General features: G+C 37.5%; 1 protein-coding gene across 1 annotated transcript; it reads left to right on the forward strand.

The window, feature by feature from the left end:
* The first annotated feature begins 2,330 nt into the window (after positions 1-2,330).
* Positions 2,331-25,583, forward strand: atp2a1l (ATPase sarcoplasmic/endoplasmic reticulum Ca2+ transporting 1, like). The gene is made up of 24 exons (XM_051666951.1): positions 2,331-2,620; positions 3,802-3,819; positions 3,911-3,993; positions 6,382-6,486; positions 6,686-6,824; positions 10,448-10,528; positions 10,634-10,719; positions 11,221-11,518; positions 12,180-12,346; positions 15,580-15,668; positions 15,771-15,873; positions 15,962-16,093; positions 16,175-16,291; positions 16,651-16,869; positions 17,080-17,191; positions 17,308-17,531; positions 17,622-17,842; positions 17,985-18,187; positions 18,279-18,364; positions 18,443-18,576; positions 21,246-21,363; positions 21,446-21,563; positions 22,572-22,617; positions 25,284-25,583. The coding sequence occupies exons 1-23, from the start codon at positions 2,503-2,505 to the stop codon at positions 22,574-22,576; spliced, it is 2,976 nt and encodes a 991-aa protein (XP_051522911.1). The 5' UTR covers positions 2,331-2,502; the 3' UTR covers positions 22,577-22,617; positions 25,284-25,583.
* Positions 25,584-25,810: the final 227 nt, after the last annotated feature.

Here is a 25,810-nt window from a genome sequence, read left to right on the forward strand (position 1 = left end):
AGATCGATTTTGGTCTAGTGGCTCGAGGTATGAGGCTACTGGTCCCGGCTGGCCAGTTGATAGCCCTGGCCCGATAGTGGAAAAGCGGCTAATGAAACTTTGGAGAAGACATCCCCTAGTTCTTCTAAAAGAAATGATCACCTTGTAATACCTGAATTACAGTTTAGTATAACTTTATTTGCTGCTGTCCCAAATCATGGCGACAAGTACACTTATACAAGTACAGTACACTTATAACAGCAACAACCCTCCCAGAGAAACCTGACTATGATTGAGAGATTTTCTCAAGGGTATAATGGTGATAACTCAAGGGTATAATGATGATAAGTTATAGCTTCTTGCAAGGTTTGAACCAGCAACCTTCCAGTTGCCAGAGCTGATCTTTAGCCACATCACCAACTCCTTATTTCTTGGTTGGTTTACCAGTATTGTGTGTCACCTTGTCAGGTCTGGGTTTTTGTCTGATAGGACAGTGGCATCATCGTCCCATGTCTGTCTTGTCTTTGTGTGAGCGCACAGTTTCGGTTGTATTCCCTGCCGTGTGCTCTTCGTTCTGTCTTGTTTCATGTTGGGAGCACGGTGTCTGGATCCTGACTTCCTGTCTGGTTCGGTTTCGGTCTGTGTCGGGATCTGGACACTCATGCTCCATGTCTGTCTGTTACTGACATAGGTGCATCATGATTCAGTAGTTTGTCTCTTGCGAACACGGATGCGCCTTGCATTGCGTTGTGCGCCCGGGTCGCGAGCTGTTTTCATGTTGTGCTGAGGTTCGGTCACTTCGGTCTTAAAGTGTGGCCGAACTCTCGCACAGGTGTCCTGTCTTGTTTTTGTCACCTGTTGCATGCATCACGTGCTGTTTGCCTCGTAATGTACACTCAGCTTTCGTTTAGTGTGAGAATGCATGGCATCGCTTTGTTTGGCGTTGCTACTCATACTCTCATCTTGTTTGTCGGTTGGCATGTGCATATATTGCCTTATTGTCTTGGCGATGTGTGCTCATGCCATTCGGGTATTTTGTTGTCTTGTGAGAGCACATGGCCTTGTTTGTTTCTGTATCGCCACGTGTCTCTTTATCTTATGTCATACCCCGCCTCCTTGTTTGCCCATAATTAGTTAATTAGTCGCATCTGCCCTTTCTTACCTGTTGATATCTCACCCTATTTTAGTCTCCTCGTGTTTGCTGTTTAGTGCCATTTCTTCTTGTTTCCAGTCTTGTTTGTTCTCCCTTGTCCTGTCAGTTGGTCTTGTTGCTCTTTCCCTGGTTCTTGTTTTCCAGTCTGGTTGGTCCTGTTTCCCCTGCCCAGCCTGGATTATTTACTTATTTGTTTTCCCCTACGGGGATGTTTATGTTTGTTTTCCCCCTTCTGGGAGATTTATGTTGGTTTTTTGTTTTTTATAAATAAATTCCCTTTTTAAATCTGCTTTTGGGTCCTGCCTCTGCATTCCGTGACATTGTGACCTTTTAAATATGATGCAGTTTGTTTCTTTGGTTATTATAATTTTAATATGTTAATAAAATTATACTGTTTTCTGTTTTCTTATTCAAGCCTCTTTTTTTTATTGTTACACTTCAAAAGCATGATGCAAGTTTAATATGAGAGTGGCATAGTAGACCAGGATCTTTCTTAGGCTCCTGTAGTTTTTTTCTTCAATAGAGGGAGTTGATTCTCTTCCTGTAAATTTAACCAATGTACATTGTTAAAACTGATGCTTTACTTCTGGGACGAAACAAATATGGGGTGTACTTCAGAACTTGTGAAGGTAGCAAAACATTTTCCATTTTCCATTGGGTGTTATAAGAACTTTACAGTTTTACTGAATCTGATTGTCGAATCAGATTATTAAGATCAAAGGCCATGCCATTATCCTCTTAACAATGTTCTCGTTCTTGCCAAACCAAAGAGTAGCTGTCAGTGGGGCACTCTCTTATTAAAGCCCCCCATGTAACCACACTCCTCTAATGCTTGTACCAAATTAACCTTCCAACACCTCTCCTCCCCCCTTTTTGGAGGCCATTTGGCCCATCACTCACTTTCTTCTGCCTCACTCTCTCACCTTCTCCTCTCTCCTTATTCCACTGACCATGCATGTTCCAAAAACAGATCAACTTTTCATTTCAGTGTTGCCCCCTGTGTATCCTCCCTCATGCTCTTTGCCCACCCCATTCCACCCCATATCTTCAAGTCTGAGATGCCGAAGACATCTGATCCCTCTACTATAAGCCAGCCCTGCAAAGCCATTTGCAAGCGACTGCAAATCTGGGATGTGGCGATGGGTGACTTTGACCAATGGGGCAGCTGTCCCCAGTATAAAACGCAGCACAACTGTGAATTTATTTGCTCTTTCTGTCAGTCCATCAATCCTGTGAGGAGGGGGTCCAAGTAACAGGGGACAGATTTTGTTATACAGAGAGCAACACAAGCAATAGATACGATCATTAAAAGAACGGATAGACCAGTTTAATTAAGCCTTTGCCACTCCGGAACCTTCACCCCTGACAGGATGGAGGACGCCCACACCAAGGGCCCGGCCGAATGTCTGGCCTACTTTGGGGTTAGTGAGAGCACCGGTCTTACCCCTGATCAGGTCAAGAAGAACCTGGCCAAGTTCGGCTACAATGGTGAGATCAACAGGATGAGTAGAAGAAACTTGTGGGGTTGAATAGAAGAGATCCAAACACTCTAAATGCTAGAAATGGTTCTTGTTGGGAAGGTACAGAGATGGAATTAGACTTAAGCTCTTGGGTTTAACTTTTGAGTAGTGATAATGGTAGAGGACCTCAACTTGTTTCAACTTAAAGTCAGATCTTCACTTTGGTAGGAAAATATAATGCATGTTTTAGGATATTTTGAAATGCTCAGGTTGTTCAGTGGCATTTGAAGTGACATCAACAACTTGTGCTGAAGAAGCTAAGAAGCAGAGATTGAAAATAGCTTGAGACAGAGAGGGAGAGGGAAAGGAAGACAGGTGATGGCTCAAGGGTCTTGCTTGGTTATTTGATCGCTCTTATTAGATGAGTGATATTTCAGGCTGATGGGGGAGGGTGGATTCTTAGATGCTGGCTGGAGATGACCTGGGAGATCACATATGTTCCTGGTAGTGCAAAGTCATGATGTACAAAATAAGACTGCTTCTCCAGAAAAACTTTAATTTTTAACATAAAGTGTCTGAAAACATTACTTGTTAGTAAGCAGGTTTCCTATTACTGTTCTGGTGTGAATTTACATTTAATATGTATTAATAATAATTTAATAAATATATATTAAAATATATTTGAATATTGAAACTGGTACTCAACTACTATTTTTGCAAATCCTGTTAGATTTCAAATTGTTCATATTATGGAAATGTGCCTGTATGGAATAAATAAATATTATGCAAACATCCCAGACTGAATAATTCAGCCTCAACAATGTAATGTACATCTGATCACATTGTGAGATATTCTTACTAAAAAATACTTTCCGTTGGGCAAAAATATTTTTATCATCTGCATAATTCTTGAAATTTCGAGCCATTTTGTCCAAGTACACTACTCAACTTTTTTCATATGTCCCACATGAGTTGATCCCCCCAGTTAATTTTCAGGTTATTCACTATTTCATGATGTATTTGGAAACATAATTCATGGACCTTTTTTCATAAGGGAAATCAATGATAAATGCTTATGCTATAATACTTCCTTTGAGCCACACTTGATTTGTCAAAGCAATGTTGTACTATTGTCATGAATACTAGTCAGTTTTATTTTCTCTCTGACTCTTTCTCCTTTGTGTTTCTTTCATATGCTGTGTTTCTCAGAGCTGCCTGCTGAGGAGGGTAAGTATGACCTGTGATCATTAGATTGATATTTCAATGATTTATTCTGAAAATCTGTTAAAGATAGAAAATGAGTTTCCATTCTTTGCAGGTAAAACTATCTGGGAGCTGATCATTGAGCAGTTTGAGGATCTGTTAGTCAGAATTTTGCTGCTCGCTGCCTGCATCTCTTTTGTAAGTCAACAACAAGTGAATGATTCAAACATTATATAATATATGTTATCATATATGTTAGTCACCCTCAGATAAATTTTCAGAGGATATATGTATATGTTTGTACCCTTATGAAAATACTTATATTACTTTTTAATTCCCTTTGGTTTATTAGTATCTTTTTTTTGTCACAAAAATATTTTATGTCTATTTTATTTGGCATACAGTGGGCATTATCTCTCTCTATATATATCTATATATAAAATTACCAAACCAAGGCAATATTGGACAAGACTCATTTTGTTAAATGAAGAATAATATCATAATAACAAAAAGTTCTCTAAGCAGAGAGTTTAACAAAGACCAAGATCACGATGGCAATAGTATTGATGATGTTATAATATTTGCCATTGGCTGCGTTTCTTAAAAGCATTGCAAGCTTAACTTGATCATAGAGACCATTGCCGCCAATGGTTTCTACATTCTACTTAGGCTTATGATGCGTTTGGGAAATGCAGCCCTGATTATATTATTGGTCTACAACTCATAACGTCAGAACATACCATTTTTCTGACTGATTTATGTTCTAATCGCAATAGGCATTATAAGTGTTTTGTATATAAGTTTGTTGAATGTTTCATTTGAAGTGTGTAGAAAAGATGTCAAGCTTTGTTTCATGGGATTGGTGTAATCAGGTATAGCATATACATAAATTTGTCATGTACAGTCATGGCACTCTTTTAAACTTACCCTTTCAACTTAGTGGTCATCATGTAAATAGCTGTTGTAACACTGTAGATGTTACCATACTGCACTTGAAGGTGTAACATACACCACAGCCATCTATGGTGTTATACAATAAGGCAAACAAGCTCATTTGCTGTTTATTATAGCCAGTTACGGTTATATGCTCAAAATATGTAGTTGCAAAAGGCTACGTAGCACTGACAGCATAAGCCTTACACCTTCAGAAACTTTAGAAACACATGTCTAATATGATGAACACATTCTCTATTGCAGTGGAGCATCTGAAATAGTTTCCAGTAGAGTTGATCAATCTTAATTTATGTGAGGAAGCCACACTGATGGTGTCATTTACTATGCTGTCTTCAGAGCAGGAAAGCCTCTGTAGGTTTGAGACTATAGTGGTTCAGGGGGTGTTTAGGGGGTTAGGGGTGAACACGGGGGTATTCATGTCGGACCCCTCCCCTCTTCTTCTCGGCCAGCTGTTCAAATGGCCTTAGAAGGAAAATATTGAGGAGCTCTGAAGACGGCAGAGAGAGAGGACAGGTTTATTTTAAGAAAGACTGAAGTCGAAGACAGAAACTCTATCCTTCAGGAAAGGTCAGGAGAAATGGAGGGATGGAGAGGGAGCTAGAGAGTGAGGGATGAGCCCAGGGAGGACAGATAGAAAGCCAAATGTCTATTGTGCAACAATATTGTGAAATAATGTTTTTGATGGCTTATTTATGTTAGCCATTTGTTGCACAAGTGGAGAAAGTAAGCAACCAGATCATTAGTATCATGCTGTCATAATATCGTAGTTCCCATCTTCTTAAATAATATTTAATATGGGCCCAGTGAACCAAAAGGCCTTCCTTCGATCCATAAATCAAGAATCAATCAAGAGTTTAGATAAATATACTGAAGTCATTAAACAGCTGAACATATCTAATCATAGGCTGCTTGTCTTGAATTTTTACTGATTAGTAAACTTTAGTAATGTTATTTTGATTCCCATACAAAAATATTATACTGAATAATTCATAATGACATACATAAAAAAACAAAGAACAATTATAATTATAATAATTATATAGAGATAATTCCAACATTCCAATTATCAAACAAGATAATTCTACTTAAGAAAAAAAAAAAGTATATATATATATATATATATATATATATATATATATATATTTTAAAGTTTTTAAGTAGAATTATCTTTTACCGCTCTTGAATATATACCATGCAATACAATCTACAATACTAGTCAAAAGTTTGGACACACCTACAATTTTTTTTTTTATTTTTTTTTTTTTTATTAAATATATAAATATAAATATAGGGAACTGGGATGCTTTTTAAACAGTATTGAAGGAGTTCTTGTGTATGTTGGACACCAACTCATCCATACAAAAATAAATAAATAAAAAAACATAAGCTTTTATATTAAAAGGATTTTAAGATCATGAGAAACATATATTCAGTCAAATGTGTCCAAACACTTGACTGGTAGCATACATTAGAATATTCTAATATTCGAATTACTGACATTTTCACAAGGTTCTGCCAAGCTGATTTTTGACATTATCTGTTCTAAAATTTGCAAGGAATATAACAAACGGACTGTAAATGGAAGAAATGCATATCATGTGTTGCTCTGTAAAGTATCACTGTGTGATTTAGGTGCTGGCTTGGTTTGAGGAAGGCGAAGAGACCGTCACTGCCTTCGTCGAGCCATTTGTCATCTTGCTCATTCTAATCGCCAATGCCGTAGTTGGTGTGTGGCAGGTAATGCACCAGTGGCTCTGTTACTTCATCATAGTGGCATATAAACACAGATTAATGATTTTATAAAGTAAATGAAATGAATGCATAATTCATTCAAGTCTGGTATATAAACCAAGCAAATAGGTCTGTGTGTTTTACATTTGTAAATCACTTTGGATAAAAGCACCTGCTAAATGAATAAATGTAAATACATGTACAGGAGCGTAATGCTGAGAGCGCCATTGAGGCTCTGAAGGAGTATGAGCCTGAGATGGGAAAAGTCTACCGTTCTGACAGAAAGAGCGTCCAGATGATCAAGGCCAGAGAGATTGTCCCCGGTGACATCGTGGAGGTGTCTGGTGAGATTCCTTCACATACTTCAAGCTCTTCGCTGTCTGTTTAGTTTCTGTAGTAGGAATGTTTGGAATGGCATTCCAGTTATTTACTAAGAAAGTAGTATGCAGCATGCAGCACTACCCCGATGACCTACTATTTTTGCCAAAATGTGCAGGATACTACAGAGCACACTTTGCTGAACACTATGTCTCACAATGCAATATGGTTGACTTGACCTTCCATTTCCAGTGTGATGAAAGAAGTGGACATATTTGATTGGGCTGTCAAGGATGAAGACATTTTTAATAGAGCTGTCGATATAATATGTTAATTCAGTGCAATTAATTATCTGAAAGCATCTGTCTGATGCATGAGCACATAGGCCAACATTTAAAAATAGCGCATACGAAGTAGGTCAGTAACAGGTTTATGTTTAAAGATATGGCAATTAAGTAAATCATATTTTGACTCCTAAAGCTACTTTGAAGCTACTGGCCACAATATTTGTAAATTATCTGAATTATCTGAATTGTTATTTGTAATGATATGAATTATATAGATAATATTTATAATTATTTTAATGAATACTAAATTATTTGGGGGCTTTTCTCAGCAAATATTGATTACATGTGATTAATTACGATTAATTCAATTAATCGGCACATCATATATTTATTTCGATTTAAATTTTAATCAGTTGACAACCATTTTTTACACAAAAGTTTATTAAAAATGCAAAACAACTTTTATTTCCAAGATGTTATCTTGATGCAAATTGCTGAATTAAATATGCAACATAATGAGGACATGATGTACAACAGAACACTATTGTTCAGAACGTTTATTGTTGCATAATGCTTACCGTTTCACATACTATTTTAACAGTAGATAGTAGTGTATCGTGTATACTGTGCAATATGCCGTGCACAAGTTTTCCATTTTGAATGTGTCTTCTGTCTTTGTATCTGTCTTGTGTGCTGAGACTGAAGAGAAGTAAGACTTAAACTGATGCTAGATGGTTAGAGGGCAGTCTTTCCTAGCTGTCAGTCTATCTTGGGTATCAAGTGGATAATTAATAAGAGTTCTAAAAGAAGAAAAACGAAATCTTGAATATACATGACATAGTCCCTGATTTGCAGACTGCATAGCTTCTAAGTGCAGTCTGAGTGTAATTAACAATTGTGTAACGTACAATTTCTGGCAATGTTAATGTTTGGGTATAAAAATAAAACCTAAAAAGAATGTTCCTAGGCTGTGTTCAACTTCACTGTATACATCCACTCGATAACTTCCCTAAGCATTTCCCCAGTTGCGATTTTAACCACCACACAATTGCATGGGGCCCCAAATGTCGGGGGGACCCCCCGCCCCGGGTAGGAAAGCTCGGCAAAAATTGCTTGAGGGGTGACATGTTGTTCTGAGTACATGCGCGGATATACTGTTGTCTGCAGTCTCAGAGCGGTTCATGAAGCTGCTGGGTTTGGGTCAGTAGGACTTTGGGTTCGGGTTTGTAATTTCTGAAAATATATACAGGCCTTCCGAACTTGTTTCGCCCATGCGCTTTCACTCACACAGATACGCGTGAACGGATTAGTTAGGGGCCGTTCACACCGAAAGTGTTTTTGCGTACGTTTGCTCTGTTTTCCATTGTTTTTCTATGTAAGCACAATGGACGAACATCCTTGACTGCTGCACCGCGTCTCACTGTTTCTTCAGTGTCTCACGCAGGGCTGGCCCATTTTTAGACTCTGTGTCAAGTTAAAAATAACTTCACGTTTCAGAAATGCATGACGAGACACCGGTGTTATGTTTCATTCGTTGCACTGCGTCTAGATTGTTTTTAGCGCAGGTGTCACAAATATTTAACGTTCTGAAAAAGTTCAGGTTGCAAAGAGGTGACTGTTACAATTCTTAACATTATTCCAGATTGTTCTGCACTGAGCAAAGTTTCAGCGCGCCTTGTATGTTTACTGTTACAGTTACGAATGTTGCCTACAGTGCTTACATAAAATACAGCCTTTTGCAACATGGTGAACAATACACTGCAGCGTTAAAATATAAGCTCCAGATGAAAGTATAGTAAATAAGACAGAAATATATTACTATTGTATACAACAAATCCTCAAAGTAATAATAATTATACTGTATCATATTATAATGACTAACTGGACAACAATAAATCATTGTTGGGTTATAATATAATATATACTGTAACAAAGGAATTCCAAAATGTTACTGGGTGAAGTAGTTTTGCACACCCTGTTCACCAAAAAAAAAAAAAAGAAAAACATACAAATATATGTAGGTAAATATTGCTTTTTTATCACTGTATTGTGGAAAAACTAGAAAACATGCATTAATTATCTATCTAACAAAATTTTTATTTCATTAAACATTTTGAATGTACTTGGCTACAATGGCTGATAGGTTGAATTTAAAATTATGGTTTAAAATCAATTTTATGTCATTTTATAAGCAAATATTTTCTAAATGGGGCCCGGGGTTGGTCAGTTGCTTGGGGCCTCAGAAATCATAAACCCGCCCCTGTACTTCCCCTCGTGGGAATCCACGCCGCCATTTTGGAAGTCTATTCCACTTCATTAAGTGGGCAAGGGAAGTTTCTGTTGACAGCCCCTCAACCCCTTGATTTTGACAGAGGGAGTGAGCCTACTGAAATCGATTGTGATATCACAACACAGATCACGCTTAAACTACCCCACCCCACACAAATCTTATGTATGATGGAAGTGAAGATAGGTCAGTTAAGCAGTTCAGAAAAGTTATATTGAGATTTAATACTTGTGGCTATCTTAAACTGACAGTTTGTTACACAACCATAGCTTATGTGCTCATTGTAATATTACCATTTTTGTTTTTGTAAAACATGATTAATCCTTTCTAACAATTAATTCCAATAAAAAAATCAATTTTTAATTCTTAAAAGATAAGATTTTTATATAAGACTCTGAAATTTCAAATAAACTTTACCTGAATCTGTGATTGTATCAATCTCTGAAAATGCTGTTTTTTCAGGTACAAAAATAACAAAATATTTCAACAAACTGACATCAGCCTTCAACATGCTCCAAGTGATAAAGGGTTTAAGGTGTTCCATTTAAACCCATTGCATGGGTTCTGTCAGTAGAGGGCACTCACACAACACATGCACTGACTTACATCTGAGTCCAGAGTCACACATTATACACATATACAGTGAAATTATTTTTTTGCATATAAGAGTGCAGGGTCAGCCATGGTATACCCCTGGAGCAGATAGGGTCAAGACAGTGGCATCTTGGCTATGCTGGGGCTTGAACCCCTGACCTTCTCAGTAACCCAGAGCCTTAACCACTGAGCCACCACTGCCCCCCTGAGATGGAGGGAAGTTAGCGAGGAAAGGGCATACAAATTTGAAGTGGAACATAGCCCTAGAATGTTAGGAGTTGTTTACCCCCAAAAAGCACAAATGGGAACCACACACTAACATTAAGGAAACATTGTGTGTTTGCTCGGAAGTTCGACCAACTCACTGTCAGGATGCATATTTGTTCATAAGGGTCATTATGACATAGTCTTTTACAATGTTCATGAATCATTTTCATGAGTATGCTGCCATACTGAAAACTCTCTCTTTCCCTTTCCCCAGTTGGTGATAAAGTCCCCGCTGACATCAGGCTTACTGCCATCCGTTCCACCACTCTCCGTGTGGATCAGTCCATCCTGACTGGTTAGTACATCTATCAGTCTAAATCAGTTGAGTTTGAATAATACAATACAGACTGAAGTTCATTTATTGTAGTGCTATACAAACAAGATACAATTATTTTTGCAGGTGAGTCCGTCAGTGTGATCAAGCACACCGAAGCTGTCCCCGACCCCAGAGCCGTGAACCAGGACAAGAAGAACATGCTTTTCTCTGTGAGTCTCCATTCAAACACTCCTCTAACCCTCGTTGACCATCTACCTCTTATTCAGCTACCAAACCCCTCATTCCTCCATACATTTGTTCTAAAATTATTCGAATAGTTGATACACACTATGTGCTTTACCCAAATAGGACATGCTCCTACATTAACATCCTTTGTTGATCCTGGAAATTTTTTCCTATCAAATAATCATAGCCAAAACCCTACCCTTAACCCCTAAAACCAACCATGACCTACTTCAACAATCAGAGAAAAATGATAGGTTGATAAGGATGTTGCTCAAACCCCAACCCTGGATCTAGGCCTAATCCCATCCTAAACCTAACCCTTAACCTACTCCCAAACCTAAAATCTGATTAGTTAATAGTAATGTTGTAGCAAGACCAGCAAAGAAGTTGATCCAGGAACTTGGGTATATCTGCTGCTTGGGTAAATCATGTTAAGGAATTGCTAGTTATTTGTTAAAATGTAATTTTCATCTCCCACACTGTAGGGCACAAACATTGCTTCTGGCAAGGCTGTTGGCGTTGTTGTCGCTACTGGTGTAGCCACTGAAATTGGTAAGATCCGAGACCAGATGGCTGCCACCGAGCAGGAAAAGACCCCCCTGCAGCAGAAGCTGGATGAGTTTGGTGAGCAGCTCTCTAAGGTTATCTCTCTGATTTGCGTTGCTGTCTGGATGATCAATATCGGTCACTTCAACGACCCTGTCCATGGTGGATCCTGGATCCGTGGCGCCGTGTACTACTTCAAGATCGCTGTCGCTCTGGCTGTGGCTGCCATACCTGAGGGTGAGGATCATGACACATGTAACACATATCACTTTGTTTATTTTTTCCCCAAGGTTTATTATGTATTTCCTACCATGCAGCAAACACATTCGAAAATTTTCCTATGTTCATAAACTTAATATTACAACTTACATCTGCACAGACAATGAAGCGAATGAACAGGCAAACTTGAACTAAGTCATAATGCATAACTTGCGTTGTGAATACGCTGTTTCCTAATAAAACACGCTTCATGCAATGCAATATCCTAAACTGTCTAAACATGAGGAATTCACAACAGAGTTACTTCTAAAAAGTAGCTAATACTTCAGTATTTTCAGTATAAGCTATTATTTAAAGTTTCAGGACAGTTTCTCACATGTATAATCTTACATAAAAAACATTAAATATTTAATATGTTTGATAAATGTTTAAATAATTTTAAGTTGTTTATAAAACTAAATGTCTATTTACTATTCTGAGTAAAATTTATGAATTTTAAAATTAATGAATTTGACATGATGAAATATTGTCTAAATTTAAAGAGCATTTTTGTCAAAAGAAATAAATCTGAAAATTAACACTACACAAGTGGACCACATGCTTGACCACTGGCCAACACTTCATGTCAACGTAATTATCAATGACAGATATTAATCCATCCACAATCTACTCTTATAAGGTCTGCCTGCTGTCATCACTACCTGCTTGGCTCTTGGTACCAGACGTATGGCCAAGAAGAATGCCATTGTTCGTTCTCTGCCCTCTGTGGAGACCCTGGGCTGCACCTCCGTCATCTGCTCTGACAAGACTGGCACCCTGACCACCAACCAGATGTGTGTGACTAAGGTATGTGTTATGCAACCTGTGCCCGTGTGTTCACACACACTCGTCCAGTAAGAAATAATGAAGCTACAGCTAATACTGATATACTGACATACTCTTTGGATGACACCTGTATGTTTAAAGTTGAAGGGCCCTATTTTAAGAGCAAAATGCCTTAAGAGCAGCACTATGCGATACGTCATATGCACAAAGTCAGTAGCCATGGCCATGGAGTTTTTATATTTGCAATTTAATTCTGCGGTTCTTTTCCAGTTATTGCACCCTCTGCATCCTATTATATATTCAATTTCATGTCAAGCTACGTCAATGTAAATGAAAACAGCCCATTCATAAAATTTTGGTAGTGTAAATGGACTTTATGCAATGCATACCCTGCTCCGTGACTGTATTGTCGCCTACGCTGTCCCAGACTGCGATGTATGTGTTGTATGCAGGGTTGGGGAGTAACAGAATACATGGAATGGGATTACGTATTTAAAATATAAAATATTAGTAACTGTATTCCACTACAGTTACAATTTAAATCATTGGTAATTAGAATACAGTTACATTCAAAAAGTATTTTTATTACTGAACAGATTATTTTGCATTTTATTAGGGGTCAAGCCCCGAAGGGGCAAAGACCCCTATTTAAGTGTCAAGCCCTGAAGGGGTGAAAGACCCCTATTGTTTTCATTAGTTTTCTTCTTCTTCTTCTTCTTCTTCTTCTTCTTCTTCCGCTCTTGAGTCTATGGCAGGCCATAGAACCGCTTGCGGAAAAGTTATGAAATTTTGCACACAGTTAGAGGACAGTCTGATCTGTTACCATAGCATTTGGCGTCTCTACCTCAAACCCTCTAGCGCCACCAACTGCCCAAATTTGCACTCATGTTTATGTTAATAACATTTGAGTTGTGAGTCCTAGAAATTAAATTATTTTTTCCTCTGATTCCTTGGCTCAAGACGATTCGATTGCACCATATGACGTCATTTTCTGTCATGAAAAGTTTTCCGCCATTTTGCATTTTCTGAAAAACCTACTTTTTCGAACTCGTCCTTGGCCGTTTGTCCAATTTGCAAGAAAATTGGCCCACATCATCTAGAGGTGCTCACGACAAAATATAGTTCACAGAATTTTGATAAACCATACCGTTTTCGAATGGCGCTTCAATTCGAATTCGATGAAGAGCACGCCAAAATGGACGTGAGGGTATATCTCCGTAACGCTTTAGCGTATTCATACCAAACTTACAATTTTTCATAGGAACCATGACTCGAGGGTGCCTGCTCAGTTTCGGAATAGTGCCTCCTAGTGGTCACGAGATATAAAAAAAGCAAATATTTGCTCAAAACTTCTGAACAGTTTATCATAAAATCATCAAATTAGATTCAGTGGGGTATAGCGAGTCCAACGATATTAAAAATTCCTATGTCGGCCATTTTGGACGTCGGACATTTTGAATTTAGACATAAAATGCTGTATTTTACGAACGACTTGGCATTTCATTACGAAACTCTGTATGTGTTTTTGGCACCATACTCTGAAGGGACTCAAAAAGTTTCAGGACAGCGCCACCTTGTGGTCACAAATTATAATGCTATTTCTAAAAATGCTAATAGCTGTTGACTGTCATGAAACTGGTCTTGATAGATTCCGTGGTTCATGCCGAGAACAATCATACCAATTATGTCATGATCGAGCAAACCTCCTGTCTGCCATTTTTAAATGATTTGAAAACCTACTTTTTCGAACTCCTCCTAGACTGTTTGTCCGATTTGCACGACAATTGGCCTGCATCATCTAGAGGAACTCACGACAAAAAGATATTCACAGAATTTTGATAAACCATACCGTTTTCGAATGGCGCTTCAACGAATTTGACGAAGAACACGCAAAATTGTACTTGAGGCTGTATCTCCGCAACGCTTTGAGGGATTGGGACGAAACTTGGTATGTATCATCATCATTAGGCCCTGAGGTTACCTGCAGCATTTTGGCGCACTGTCCTTACTGGTCAGGAGATAGAAAAATGGCTATTTTGGCTTATAACTCTTGAACGCTTTCCTGCATGATAACCATCATGCCCAGATACTACCCGAGCAGTTTCAGAACATTGCCACATAATGGACAAAAATTCTAAGAAGTAGCTATTTCTAGTTATTTTTAAAATAAATGTTTTTTTTTTTATGATTGAAAGTTTACTTTTTCTAACTACTCATATACTGTTCATCGGACTCTAACCAAAAACATGTCACAATGCTTCTTTTGCTGCTCATGGTGCCGATAATTGCCTTGACCACGGTATCGCTGCTTGCAGCTATATTTGTCATTTGTTTCATTTAATATTTAGTCCTTTCAGATGGAAAACATTTATCCATATAAATGATGCGATCCAAAGTGCATTTGAACAGCGGTGAAATACTTTCTTATGATGTGTTACATTCATACAAGCAGACAGAGAAGTAAGTTTGAAGTAAGTTTGGAGCAGAAGAAATATCTTTTTTTTTTGTATTGTTTTCCTGTAAAAATATCTAAAAATCCTTAAAACAAGATCAATTTGTTTTATCTTGTTTTAGAAACAACACTACATAAGATATTTAGGTTTTTCAGAGAATGTATTTTAAACATGTGTATTTTGTCTTACTGTACTGCCAGAATTTTTATAGTCAAAACAAGTGAAAAAATCTACCAGTGCTGAAGAAGTAATCCAAAGTATTTAGAATACGTTACTGACCTTGAGTAATCTAATGGAATATGTTACAAATTACATTTTACAACATGTATTCTGTAATATGTAGTGGAATACATTTCAAAAGTAACCCTCCCAACCCTGGTTGTGTGTTCTCTGTCAGCCTCTCTGGGACTGTTGGCTCTCATACTGCTTGCCCTTGTTTATTCAGTGTTTAAATACTTTTTCCTGACCAAGTTTAAAGTGCAGAATCAACTATAAGTAGGCCATTTGTAGCTTGACTTCCTGAAGAATTCAAACACTGTGGCACTTCTGACTCAATCAGTGCCATGATTTGGGGGCAGGACTACCTGTTTGAAGTAAACAATGGAGAGCAGGGGCGGGTAGGAGTGTAGGGCATAAAGAGTGTTTGGGATAACTGTGTGGAAACATAATTTTTGCAGTTCCGTTTGGTGTCACTTGTGGCATAGAAATTTCACACTACACCTGGACAACCTATGGTCTTCACATTTCTACATTTATAAACATTTCTTTAACACAGACTAAGATCTCTATGTATCATTACAGATGTTTGTCGTCGACAAAATTGATGGTGATCACGTTGAGCTTGACTGCTTTGATATCTCTGGCTCCAAGTACACCCCTGAGGGAGAGGTGTAAGTACACACTTAAATGCTTTCCCTAAAATGCATTTTAATAGACAGACTTTGAGATATGTTAAAGTCTTAAATGTAATCAGAATGGTATCTTTCCCTCAGCACAAAGTTGGGTGCTCGTGTTGACTGCAGTCAGTATGATGGTCTGGTTGAGCTGTCCACCATCTGTGCTCTGTGCAATGACTCTTCCCTCGACTACAACGAGGTGAAAGATATACTCTTACATGCTTTTATCCGTTATTATGTCTTTTCTACATTTTCCTAATTAAAATTGTTGTTCTGATCTGCTGCAGTCTAAGAAGATCTATGAGAAGGTCGGTGAGGCCACTGAGACTGCCCTGTGCTGCTTAGTTGAGAAGATGAACGTGTTCAAGAGCAACGTCAACAACCTGTCCAAGGTTGAGAGAGCCAATGCCTGTTGCAGCGTAAGTACTGGTGGAAAACGTTTTAAGAATACTGGTAATAACTCTAGAACTCAAATGGAACAACATTGTCATCTTGTGCAGATTGTAAAGCAGCTAATGAAGAAGAACTTCACTCTAGAGTTCTCCCGTGACAGGAAATCCATGTCTGTCTATTGTACTCCTGTCAAGGGTGATGCAGGCAGCAAAATGTTTGTGAAGGTAACAACTCCCTTATGATTTCACTTTAAAAATAAATTAATCAATTAATCTTTTCCATACTTCACATGTTTGTTTGTTAGTTTTTTGTGTGTGTGTGTGTGGATAAGACATCATGGTAATAACATGGATTTTTGGACTCATACCATGGTAATCCCATGGTGTTCTTTAAAGTACTTTAATACTGTGTAAATAAGGATCTGATACAATCACTATATCAAGATCCTTTTTGTGTTGGAGAAGCTTTTATCACTATCAAGGATTATCTTCATAGCATCCTTTATTTCATCTCCTTGTGTGGTTAATATGAATGATGATCATCTAATAGTTGCCTGTAACACATTTCCGCTCTCCATTAATAGGGCGCTCCAGAGGGTGTGATTGACAGATGCACCTATGTGCGTGTTGGAGCTACTCGCCTGCCCCTGACTAACGTTGTGAGGGATAAGATCATGTCCATCATCAAGGAGTGGGGTACCGGACGTGATACCCTGCGTTGCCTGGCCTTGGCCACCCGTGACAGTCCCCTGAAGGTCGAGGAAATGAACCTTGTGGACTCTACCAAATTTGTTGACTATGAGGTACACACTAAAAGCGTACACCTTGATGAGATTTACATATGCAAAGCATTATCCCTGATGACCAAGCAAGACAAGCTGATCCAGGCTGGATTTTTCTGGATATGTCTGTTGTGTTTTAGACCATCTATGCTGGTCTTTTCAGAAGGGATGATGTATAAGGTTCAATAACATTTGACATTCTTTGTTTTACTCCTTTGCTGTTTCTCTCAGACTGACCTGACCTTTGTTGGCTGTGTCGGTATGTTGGATCCCCCCCGTAAAGAGGTTACTGGCTCCATTGAACTGTGCAGGGCTGCTGGGATTCGTGTAATCATGATCACTGGTATGCATTTCCAGTCCACTGCTCTCTCTTTTAATGCCTTCTTCAATCCCTCCTATCTTATACATAAAACTTGTCCGCCAAAAGACTAAAGAATCGTGTCAAACCGAAACTCTCAGGTGACAACAAGGGTACCGCTGTGGCTATCTGCCGTCGTATTGGCATCTTTAGTGAGGATGAGGATGTGACTGGCAAGGCTTACACCGGCCGTGAGTTTGACGACCTGCCCCGTGCTGAGCAGAGCGATGCCGTCCGCAGGGCCTGCTGCTTCGCCCGTGTCGAGCCCTCCCACAAGTCCAAGATTGTTGAGTTCCTGCAAGGCTTTGATGAGATTACTGCTATGGTGAGACACTTACACACTTAAACACATAAGGCATGAACTACCTGAAGAGATCTTTGAGGAGATATAGTAATGTCATTCTCTTTCTTCAAGACTGGTGATGGTGTCAATGATGCCCCTGCCTTGAAAAAGGCAGAGATTGGCATTGCCATGGGCTCTGGCACTGCCGTTGCCAAGTCAGCCTCTGAGATGGTCCTGGCCGATGACAACTTCTCTTCCATTGTTGCTGCTGTTGAAGAAGGCAGAGCCATTTACAACAACATGAAGCAGTTCATTCGTTACTTAATTTCTTCCAACGTTGGAGAGGTCGTCTGGTGAGAATCCATGGCACAGTTGATTAGTACATTCCACACACTTGATGCCTTTGCTTGATATCATGTGTATGTTTTCATATATGTAGAAACATTATGCTCTTCTCTTACCTTACTTTATCTTACCTTCTCCTTTACATTACAGTATTTTCCTAACTGCTGCTCTTGGCCTGCCTGAGGCTCTGATCCCAGTGCAGCTCCTGTGGGTGAACTTGGTGACTGACGGTCTTCCTGCCACTGCTCTGGGCTTCAACCCCCCTGATCTTGAGATCATGGGCAAGCCACCCCGCTCCCCCAAAGAGCCTCTAATCTCTGGCTGGCTTTTCTTCAGATACATGGCCATTGGTGGTAAGTATCCTCATCATCTCTGTGAGATAGCTTCTCACTCTTGTTCTCTTTGTGAGTTTTGGTAGTATTCTTATAAATTGACTGTCCTTAGGATATGTGGGTGCCGCCACTGTGGGCGCTGCTGCTCACTGGTTCCTGTATGATGATGAGGGTCCTAATGTCACCTACTACCAGCTGGTGAGCAATATCTCCAAACTTTTATATTTTGAATCAAACAAGGAAAGAAATGTTGCTCATTTCTCTTCCTGTCTGTAGTCTCACTTCATGCAGTGCCACGAGGAGAACGAGGACTTCACTGGCATTGACTGTGAGGTGTTTGAAGCTGCTCCACCCATGACCATGGCTCTGTCTGTCCTGGTGACAATTGAGATGTGCAACGCTCTCAACAGGTTACATATTCACTGCGATTTTTAGACATCATACATGATTTGGTCATGCATAAAAGTTACAACTTCCTAAAGGCCTGTTGACACCAAGAACAAAATTTAAAAAGCAAATGTTCTAAAACCTAATGAGCTTGCTGTCAACTGTCAACATAGGCAGCAACCTTCTATTGCAGAGTCCTAATCTGATTGGCTGCTTTGGAATGTTCTATATAGGCAGCAACTCTCTTAACGATAACTTGTGCTCATCAAATAGCCTACCTCACATGAAGATTAAGGGGCTCGCACTTGATTCAGGAGTTTGGCGTTAGCATGTTTACAAACTAAGAAAAACACATAGCATACCAAAATATTGGGTAAAATAGTAATTTTTTTGCCAGTGAAGTATTTAATTAGGACTGTCAATCAATTAAAATGTTTATTCAAATTAATTACATGACATGCCGATTAGTTAAATGAAATCACATTAATCAATATTTGCTGAAAAAAATATTTCTGTTGGGGCAAAAACAATCACTTCAGTGGAGTATACCTGTAACTGAGCTTCAGAGATGTGTGTGCTTCTCATCTGTGACACTTTGTTGAAATTAGGCACACCATGAAGTTGTGCATTTATGTATGCACTTTAATCAGCAAAGTTTAAAAACTTGTTTTAGCACAGCAGTTGATTGACAGGTAGAACTTTCACCCTAGAATTCCTTGGTTTCACCAGGCTAAAGCAGGAGTCAACAAATCTATCATATAGGCCTATCCACTGTCATATATGCCATTATAATGAATGCTACGCCCATGAATGTAGCCCTAGTACTTATTAGGCTTAATGAAAACAAGTATGAAGGATAAAAATAGATCATGATGAAAATGTTACAACTATGTCCGTCAGAGTGACAGATAAATATTTTTTCTAGCGCAACCTCTGAACATGATGCCACACACAAACATCCCTAATAATTGAATCTCAGTACAAATCACCAGTAAAACATGCACATCCACGTCAAAAAGCTCAAGTTACCATGAAAGAAAACCAGATATAGGCAAATCGGCATATTATCTCAATTTGCATGAACAGCATAACAAAACTAATTAAAATGAAAGACTCTCAGTATTATTGCAGTAATTGTAATCTAATACAAACCAATGCATTAACAACACCTCAAAGCAATGGTATACACTTCGTTAAAATGATGAGCAACACATTAGAATAAATATAGCTTTTAAAACTTACCAATGAAGTTACGCAGGTCTACACTCAAGAGTGGTAAATTCGGAGGACCATGTCAGCTCGACATACTGTACATATGATCAAAGCTTTTGATTGGCTAAGGAGCAAAGGCAAACGTGCCGCTCAGTCTATCACTGAATGCTCATTGCACATGCATATTATGTTCTCCAGATCACAGTTGTTTAACATGAGGACGATGGGCTAGCCCCACGCACAGCAAATGAAACAATAAAAATGCAACAGACCTTAATAATTATAGAATTTCTCAAAAGAATATCTTCTGTTGTCTTGTATAATAGACATAAAACAAGTTTAAGATGCAGAAAATATATTATTTAAACTAAATTTATGATTATGCTACGCATTTTGCACAACAGCGCCACATCTGCCTCTAATGTAGAGACGCCGCTGCTCAAGACCCATCATTCTGTCCAGATGTCTTTGAACAGCTGTCAGTTTGTTGACTGTACAGCTACACATTGCCTTTACAGCTGGAGTTGTGCTTTTTGCCCACTGCTGACTAAGACTCGTAAAAACATGGAGGTTGCACTGCAAGCTTGAATTGCTCCATTGGTAGGAAAATTCCTTATTTTGGAGCCATGATTAATTGCATACATTTTTTAACACATTTTTTTATATATATATAATTCATTGTGTTAAATCGACACTAATTTGCAGTCTTCAATAAGATAATGAAATATTTGTAATTAATCACACTGAATTAACATGTTAAAGGTGCACTCAGACATTTTTTCCTCATTAAAAAAGTTAAACTCCTAAAGACATGAATTGTAATTTTGCAATATATGTAGGAAATCATGAGCACGCACATTAAAATGAAGAATCCAGTCATATCAGTAACTTTATAAAAGCTGTTTTATTCTACATAGAGAGGGTCCGCACATGGGGGCTGCCATGTTAGAATCACATGACCAGTCGAACACTACTCAATTAATCTCAGTAACTGTCCTGTTATTTGACACTTTCACTCATTAATTAAAGTAATCGTGACTGACTGTGAATACTACATTTCTACAATGGCATCTGAAACCAAAAACTATTGATTTTTGTAATTATGTTGCATCCAAGCCGCTAGGTGTCAGTGTAAATCCTAGATGACACAAAGATAAAAGTTACTGAGTACACCTTTAAATCGGCACTACTTCTCAGTCTTAAATAAGATACAGCATATTTATAGTTGACATTTCACTCAACTCAGTCCAGTATCTTGGATGAATATTTTCATTGAGCTTGTTACAATGCACTCTTGTCCATGAAGAATACATGCAATCTTAGATTTCCTAAAATTAGGTATCTTATAAGACGCCAAAATGTTGCGTGTCTATAATTCCTTAAAATAATGCTCACTAAGTTTTAGAACAACACTAATGTTACCCTGATACTGATGGTGGCAAAAAGTGTGTCTCTCTGTCTCTTCCATCTTTCTCTGTAGTTTGTCTGAGAACCAGTCTCTATTGCGTATGCCTCCATGGAGTAATGGCTGGCTGGTGGCTGCCATGACCCTCTCCATGTCCCTCCACTTCATGATCATCTATGTTGACCCCCTGCCCGTACGTCTCACACCTTCGTTTCATACTGGTCTTTACATTTGACATCTCTCCACTGACCACAACCTACCTCTTCCTCTTCTAGATGGTCTTCAAGTTGACACACTTGAACCCAGAACAGTGGATGGTGGTACTGAAACTTTCTTTCCCTGTCATCCTCATTGATGAGGTGCTGAAGTTCGCTGCCCGCAACTACGTAGACGGTAAGTTCTTGAACACATGAAAAGATGTATTTTTGCACATAATTAGAAAATAATATGCATTCGAAAAAACCCTTTTGAAATCATTAAACTACAGCTGTATTCACACTTTTATGTTGCAGGTAAAGAGATTAAAATATACTCTAATGCACTTTAATTCATTTAATTATACTACTCTATTTTCTATGAATGAAACTTTACATAATTTCTTCCTAAAATCTGTTTTCAATCAAATCTCATTTGTATTTACTCAATATTCTGTTAACTGTTTGTATGATTTTTTAATTCACAAAACTTTGACTAAAAGCTTTTCTATCTATCTATCTATCTATCTATCTATCTATCTATCTATCTATCTGTCCATCTATCTATTTACAATATATGGCCAAAAGTTTGTGGACACCCCCTTCTAATTAACGAATTTGGTTACTCCATTAAATCCAGTAAAGAAAAATCTTTAATGTTTCTTTATGTAATGGCTTGGGCTTTGTGTGCTTCCAAATTTGTGGCAACTGTTTGGGGATAGCCCTTTTCTGTTCCAGCATGACAATGCCCCTGTGAACAAAGTGAGGTCCATAAAGAAATGGTTTATGTGTCTGGCGTGGAAGAAATTGACTGGCCTGCACAAAGCCCAGACCTGAACCCCACTGATCACTTTTGGGGTGAACTGGAACAGCAACTGTAAGTCAGGCCCCATCGACCAACATCAGTTCCTGACCTCACTGATAGCCTTGTGTCTGAATGAGAGCAAATCCCTGCAGCCATGTTACTACATACAGTATAGTGGAACGCCTTCCAAAAAGAGTGGAAGCTGTTATTACAGCAAAGGGGGAAATTGATGCCTAAGGTTTTGAAATCAAATGTTCATCAAGCACATATGGTATCCACAAACTTTTAGCCATATAGTGTATCTATCTATAGTCTCAGTCATCATTTTTGATTAACTTCATTCTCTATAAATTTAACACTCATTTCGTTGAATTTACACTAACCTGTTGAATTTATTTTCAGTCTAAACCAGTTCCCCCTTCCTCAGTTTTCAAGTAACAAAAGCAAGGTATCCAACACCCGTCTCCTGCAGCCTCTGTTCTGTACTTGTTTTATAAATGTTTGTGTATATGTTTCTACAGTATATGTCTATCAATGTGTGTGTGGTCTATATGTGGTCTTCAGTTGTCTCAAATGTGCTGTAGTTAAGCTTTGCAAGCAGAATCTGTGGGATTTATGATAACTTTTCATTTTAGTAGACGCTTTTTATCCAATGCAGCTCACAGTATACATTTTGGGGACAGCCCACCTCACCCAACCCAGGATGATTCACAGGTTTCCCCATACCTGGGATTGTATTATCAGTCTGCATTCTAAAATAAATTGGGGAACTCTTTCTATGAATCCCATATTTATAATGAATTGTAAAGGCATTATAAATGCATTATAATGCATTCGTAAAGTCTCATATACTGTAATATGTTGTTAATTCTCATAAATAATTATTACCACAATTATAATACATTATAATATTTACCGATTCATAGTTATACTTTGAATATAATGCATTATAACATGAACAACATCAAATTTTATCTTTAGAAGTTTTAATGTATTATATCTATTTTTATAATATATTAGATATTCTTCAAGTAAAGTGGCAAAAGCCATGTCTTATTATAAACATCCATAAGATTATATATGTTTTAACCTTTAGCTTTACAAGTGTTTTTCTTACTGTCTCAAAATTTACATCAAGAATGTGTGTTCCTTTTGTCTTCTGTGCATTTTTTGGTTGCATTTTATTTTACAGTATGTGTGCTTTCAGTATACTTACAGTTTAATTACTCAAGAAAGTACAGAGTAATATTAGGTAACTACATTTACTTAATATGGGTTAAGGTTATATAGTATTATATAGTATGCAAATTTAGAACAGTACTGTAAAATAAAGTGCTACCCATTTTTCTATAAATTCTACTTTATATTCTATGTATTATAATACATAGTATTAATGATAGTTAAGCTTGACTTGTAATATATTGTATATAACAAGTTTATGTTATGACTGTACATAAGATGCCATTGCTTTTGTAACTTTACTTAAAGCAGGTCAAGACCACTTATAATTGTATATGATCACGTCGATCCTTATGACTGCTTAAACGATGTTGCTTTTGTAGAAAGCACTTTTACAATACCTAAAATATACTGTATATTACAACATTTGAGGATAAAATTGGATGTTGATTGTGTTATAATGCATTATACTCTTTTAGGTATAACTTTGAAAAAGTTAAGTATTATAATGTATTATAACTGTAGTTACAATTATTTAATGCTTCTGAGTAGGTTATTTACAGCAAATACAATATAAACTATCATACATACATATGTGGACCATTTATACAAAATGTAATGTTAAATATGTACACAACATGATTTCTCTATGTAGGACATGTTCCTAAACATGTTCTACTTAAATAATGTTATGCTTAAATATATTTTTCTTGAGTCCTCTTAGTAGTAAAACTGTACATCCAAGCCTGGCCTTTATGGTTGAGACTTCTTTTGTCAAAATATTGTTCAGTAGTATATGCTTTGTAAACATTTTAATTTAGAGATACAATGTTGGATTTGTGAATGCAGAAGTTAAAGGAATAGTTAAAGGTACTGTAAACTATATATATATATATATCCCTGTAAGATATTAATGAAATAAGTGTCGTGCGATATCTCACCGGTCTCTGTGACAGCTCTAGACAATGTAAACAGCAAACAAAAATGTGTCTGCGGACCACGGTCTCTGACGCTTTCGAAACATTTCGTGCATTCTCACAGTATTGTAGTTGCAGTGAATTATTGAGACTTAATGCCATTTTTATGCCGTGTTGCTCATAACAGTTGTCAGCTGAGGGCGCTATTTTGCTGCTGTTGTTTTTAACAACTTTTCTGCACAATGTCGGTCTAAATAAAGCTCATTTGGTATCTTTGGGTTTTGGAAAGAGGGGCGTGGCTAATTCAATGGCTCAGTCTCGTGGAAGTAGAACGGCTAAAATTGCATACAGCACCTTTAACCATAAAATTTAAATTCAGTCATTTACACACCCTCGTGTTGTTCCAAACCCATATGAATTTCTTTCTTCCATGGAACACAAAAGATGTTTTGCAGAATGTTTACGCTGCTCTTTTCCATCAATCGAAAGTGAATGTAGATGGGGTCAATTCCGCTTCAAAAATGAAAGAAAAAAGCACCATTAAAATATCATGAAAGTCCATACAAATTGTGTGCTATATTCTAGGTCTTCTGAAGACTTATGATAGCTTTGTGTGAAGAACAGACCCTCTGTCATAGCTCTCAATTCTAATTTGCATATATTCAAAGAAGGCTTCATGTTTAATTGAATGTGGGTGATATTTAAGTGCTACGGCAGAATGTTATTAAACTATTTAAGTTCACTGCAGAAATGGTACAGTAATGGTACAGAAATACAAGAAATTTTCTCTTGCATAATAAATACTAACATTTCTGTAATGTATTTAAAAGAACATTATGATATAATTGTGGGCATGTTCATTCAGTAAAGATAAATGTTATAAAATGGCACTAGCTTGATTGTTATGTTATAGTTGCACGTGGTGAAAAAAGTTGCTTTTATTGCTGCTTAATATTTGCGCTGGGTGATCTGCAATGAACTTCTGTTTATTAAAAGTTCATATTTGCATTGTTTCCAGGTAAAGCGTGATATATAGTGATGAAGACATGGGAGTCAAAGAACCGGGTGACGGAGAAGAGGATGAAGAGAGAATAAAAGAGGAAGAATGGGAAAAGAGAGCATTTAACATCCAGTGAGAGAGGATCTTAAATGAGCTGCAGAGGACTCAATTATCAGAAAATAAGACTAAAAAAGTATTTAGGGACAGAGAATAATATATAGGTCAACCCTTCCAAATTAGTGTTTGAATGATGAATGGTTTTATTCTTAAAATGACTAATAAATGTATTAAAAAATTAAATTTTTTGTTAAAATTGTACACTTTCTTACATTGTCTGTTATTTCACAAGTCCTCCTATCTTTCATTCACACCAGCACATTTTTAATTGCAAATGAAAAAAAAAAATCATACTAATTAATTCTTGGACAAAATTCATCAAGAGTTTTATATATACGTGTATGTGTGTGTGTGTGTGTGTGTGTGTGTGTGTGTGTGTGTGTGTATATATATATATATATATATATATATATATATATATATATATA

This window comes from Myxocyprinus asiaticus, chromosome 32, assembly GCF_019703515.2.
Source record: "Myxocyprinus asiaticus isolate MX2 ecotype Aquarium Trade chromosome 32, UBuf_Myxa_2, whole genome shotgun sequence".
In the NCBI taxonomy this organism is placed as follows: domain Eukaryota; kingdom Metazoa; phylum Chordata; class Actinopteri; order Cypriniformes; family Catostomidae; genus Myxocyprinus; species Myxocyprinus asiaticus.

Coding starts and splice junctions, on each gene's coding strand:
- atp2a1l (XM_051666951.1), top strand. CDS start 2,503: ATGGAGGACGCCCACACCAAGGGCCCGGCCGAATGTCTGGCCTACTTT. Junction 6,487..6,685: donor CCGTAGTTGGTGTGTGGCAG/GTAATGCACCAG, acceptor ATACATGTACAG/GAGCGTAATGCTGAGAGCGC. Junction 17,192..17,307: donor TCGTGTAATCATGATCACTG/GTATGCATTTCC, acceptor CGAAACTCTCAG/GTGACAACAAGGGTACCGCT.